The following is a 2,741-nucleotide window of genomic DNA, read 5'->3' as shown; positions in this document are numbered from 1 at the left end:
ATACAAGGATGAGTAAATGACATAAAAATCCACTTCCGGGCCCACTTGGTGTGTGCTTGGGCTGAGCATTGAAGCATTTTCGTGTAGAGACTGCTCTTGGAGTTAAACGCCAGCTTTTGTGCCAGTTTGGGCGTTTAACTCCCATTCTTGTGCCAGTTCCGGCGTTTAACGCCGGGCAGTTTTGAGCTGATTTGGAACGCCGGTTTGGGCCATCAAATCTCAGGAAAAGTATAGACTATTATATATTGCTGGAAAGCCCAAAATGTCTACTTTCCAACGCAGTTGAGAGCGCGCCAATTGGGCTTCTGTAGCTCCAGAAAATCCACTTCGAGTGCAGGGGGGTCAGAATCCAACAGCATCTGCGGTCCTTTTCAGCCTCTGAATCAAATTTTTGCTCAGGTCCCTCAATTTCAGCCAGAAAATATCTGAAATCATAGAAAAACACAAAAACTCATAGTAAAGTCCAAAAAAGTGAATTTTAACTAAAAACTAATAAAAATATACTAAAAACTAACTAAAACATACTAAAAACATACTAAAAACAATGCCAAAAAGCGTATAAATTATCCGCTCATCAAGGACCGCCTACAAGACCCCAACTGAAATGAGCCCCTTCCACATTGTTTTTGGGAAGCCTTGTCATCTTCCAGTTGAAATCTAACACAAAGCATATTGGGCGGTAAAGCATTGCAATCCAGATTTGAAGGGGGCGGGAATGGAACGTAAGCTCCAATTGGAGGAATTAGAATGTCTTAGGTTAGAAGCATATGAAAATTCTAGGTTTTATAAGGAAAAAGCCAAGACATTCCATGACCAAAATATTAGGAGGAAGCGCTTTAAGATAGGTGATGAAGTGCTTGTGTACAATTCAAGGTTGCGATTGATGCCCGGAAAGTTGAGATCTAGGTGGGACGGTCCATTCAAGGTGGTGAATGTCAAGCCTTATGGAGTGGTGGAGGTGATTCACCCTATCAATGGAATCAAATTCAAAATCAATGGTCATAGGTTGAAACTTTACCATACTCAACCCAAGAATGCCAAGGAGTTGGAGATTTTCCTCCTTGGAGAGGTTTCAAATTGATCAATGAAGTCATGCAAGTCCAACTTAGGACTTTAAACCAAAGTGCTTGGTAGGAGAAGCCCCACCATGGTAACATTGTTCTAACTTTCCCTTTTGTTTATAGCTCTTTGATTTAATTGCTTTCTTGTGATATGATGATTAGCTTAAGATTGGTTTGATGTTTTTGAGTTAGATAAATGAATTGCTTGTGGATCATGACTATATGAATGATTGTATGATTGGGGTTGAAATGTTGATTACACTAAGGCTTGGTACCTTTGTTTTGAAAGAAAAATTTTTTTGGAACAGGGCATCTGTGCGTACGCACGCATCTGTGCGTGCATACACAACTACACTTTTCACTATCTATGCATGCGCACAAGCCTGTGCGCCCGCACACCCTTGGTATTTCCTTCTGTTTGCAGCACCAGCACAGTCTGTGCATGGGCGCTGCCCTATTTTCCATGATCTGTGCGTACACACCCCCTTGTGCGTACGCACGTATATCCATTGTCACGCTCTCTGTGCGGCCGCACAGGCCTATTCGTCCACACACCAATATGCAGCTCCTCTGGTAGGAGCGTTGGCATGGCTTGTGCGCGTGAACCCCCTGTCTTTGCTCCTGTGCGTGCGCACAAACCAGTGTGTGCACACACACATGACTTTTCCTCAAGCAATTTCTTTGCCAAAAAAAAATATGTGTGAGCGCACAACCTTGTGCACCCGCACACTGAGATGTAACCCCCTCTGTTGGGAGCAGATGCACGCCTTGTGCGCTCGCACCCCTCTCTTGTTCACGTCTTGTGCGTGCGCACCTGCTTGTGCATACGCACATACCACTCTTTCTAGTGACCCTGTGCGCGCGCTCACCCATGTGCGCCCGCACACCCCTTTTCACACCCTCTGTTTGTAGTGATCGCACGCTGTGTGCATTCACACCTTTCTCTTTTTTGCCATCTGTGCGTGCGCACAGATCTTTGTGCGTACGCACATGACTCGGCTTGGGCATTAACAGGGCAGATTCCCGTGTTGAGACAGCAACTTCTTTTCTTCTTCTTCCCATTGCAGCTGCTTACTCCACAGCGCAGCTCTCTTAGGTGACCATGCGCCGCCGCCAACTCTCTTTCTCTCTCTCTCTCTCTCTCTCTCTCTCTCTCTCTCTTACTTTTCTTTACTTTCTTTCATTCTTTTTTTATTTTTCTTCTTTCACCACCACCGGTGAGTTTTACTACTCTGGTGCATCTCCGGCGAAGCTAACCGCCGTGAGCTCGCAGTGGCTATAAGAAGTGCCATTTTTCCTCTCCAACTCTTGCTTTCTTAAACCTTTAATTTTCAATTTCTTATTTTCCTTTTATGTTGATTTTTGAAGTTGTTTTTATTTTCTTTTCATTTTTCTTAGATTAAGCTTGTTTCTTTTTGATGAGCGGATAATTTATACGCTTTACGTAGTTTTTAGTAGGATCTAGCTACTTTTAGGGATGTTTTTATTAGTTTTTATGAAAAATTCACATTTCTGGACTTTACTATGAGTTTGTGTGTTTTTCTATGATTTCAAGTATTTTCTGGCTGAAATTGAGGAACCTGAGCAAAAATCTGATAGGAGGTTAACAAAGGACTGCTGATGCTGTTGGATTCTGACCTCCCTGCACTCGAAATGAATTTTCTAGAGCTACAAAACTCC

The 2,741-nt window shown here is 43.2% G+C and overlaps 1 protein-coding gene across 1 annotated transcript; it reads left to right on the top strand.

Annotated features, from left to right (window-relative positions):
• The first annotated feature begins 715 nt into the window (after positions 1-715).
• Positions 716-1,081, top strand: LOC107492965 (uncharacterized). The gene has a single exon (XM_016114046.1). It carries the CDS (start codon positions 716-718, stop codon positions 1,079-1,081), a length of 366 nt encoding a protein of 121 aa, XP_015969532.1.
• Positions 1,082-2,741: the final 1,660 nt, after the last annotated feature.

Source organism: Arachis duranensis, chromosome 1, assembly GCF_000817695.3.
Source record: "Arachis duranensis cultivar V14167 chromosome 1, aradu.V14167.gnm2.J7QH, whole genome shotgun sequence".
In the NCBI taxonomy this organism is placed as follows: Eukaryota; Viridiplantae; Streptophyta; class Magnoliopsida; order Fabales; family Fabaceae; genus Arachis; species Arachis duranensis.
Note: the sequence above shows the minus strand (reverse complement) of the source record. Positions and strands in the feature narration are given on the sequence as shown.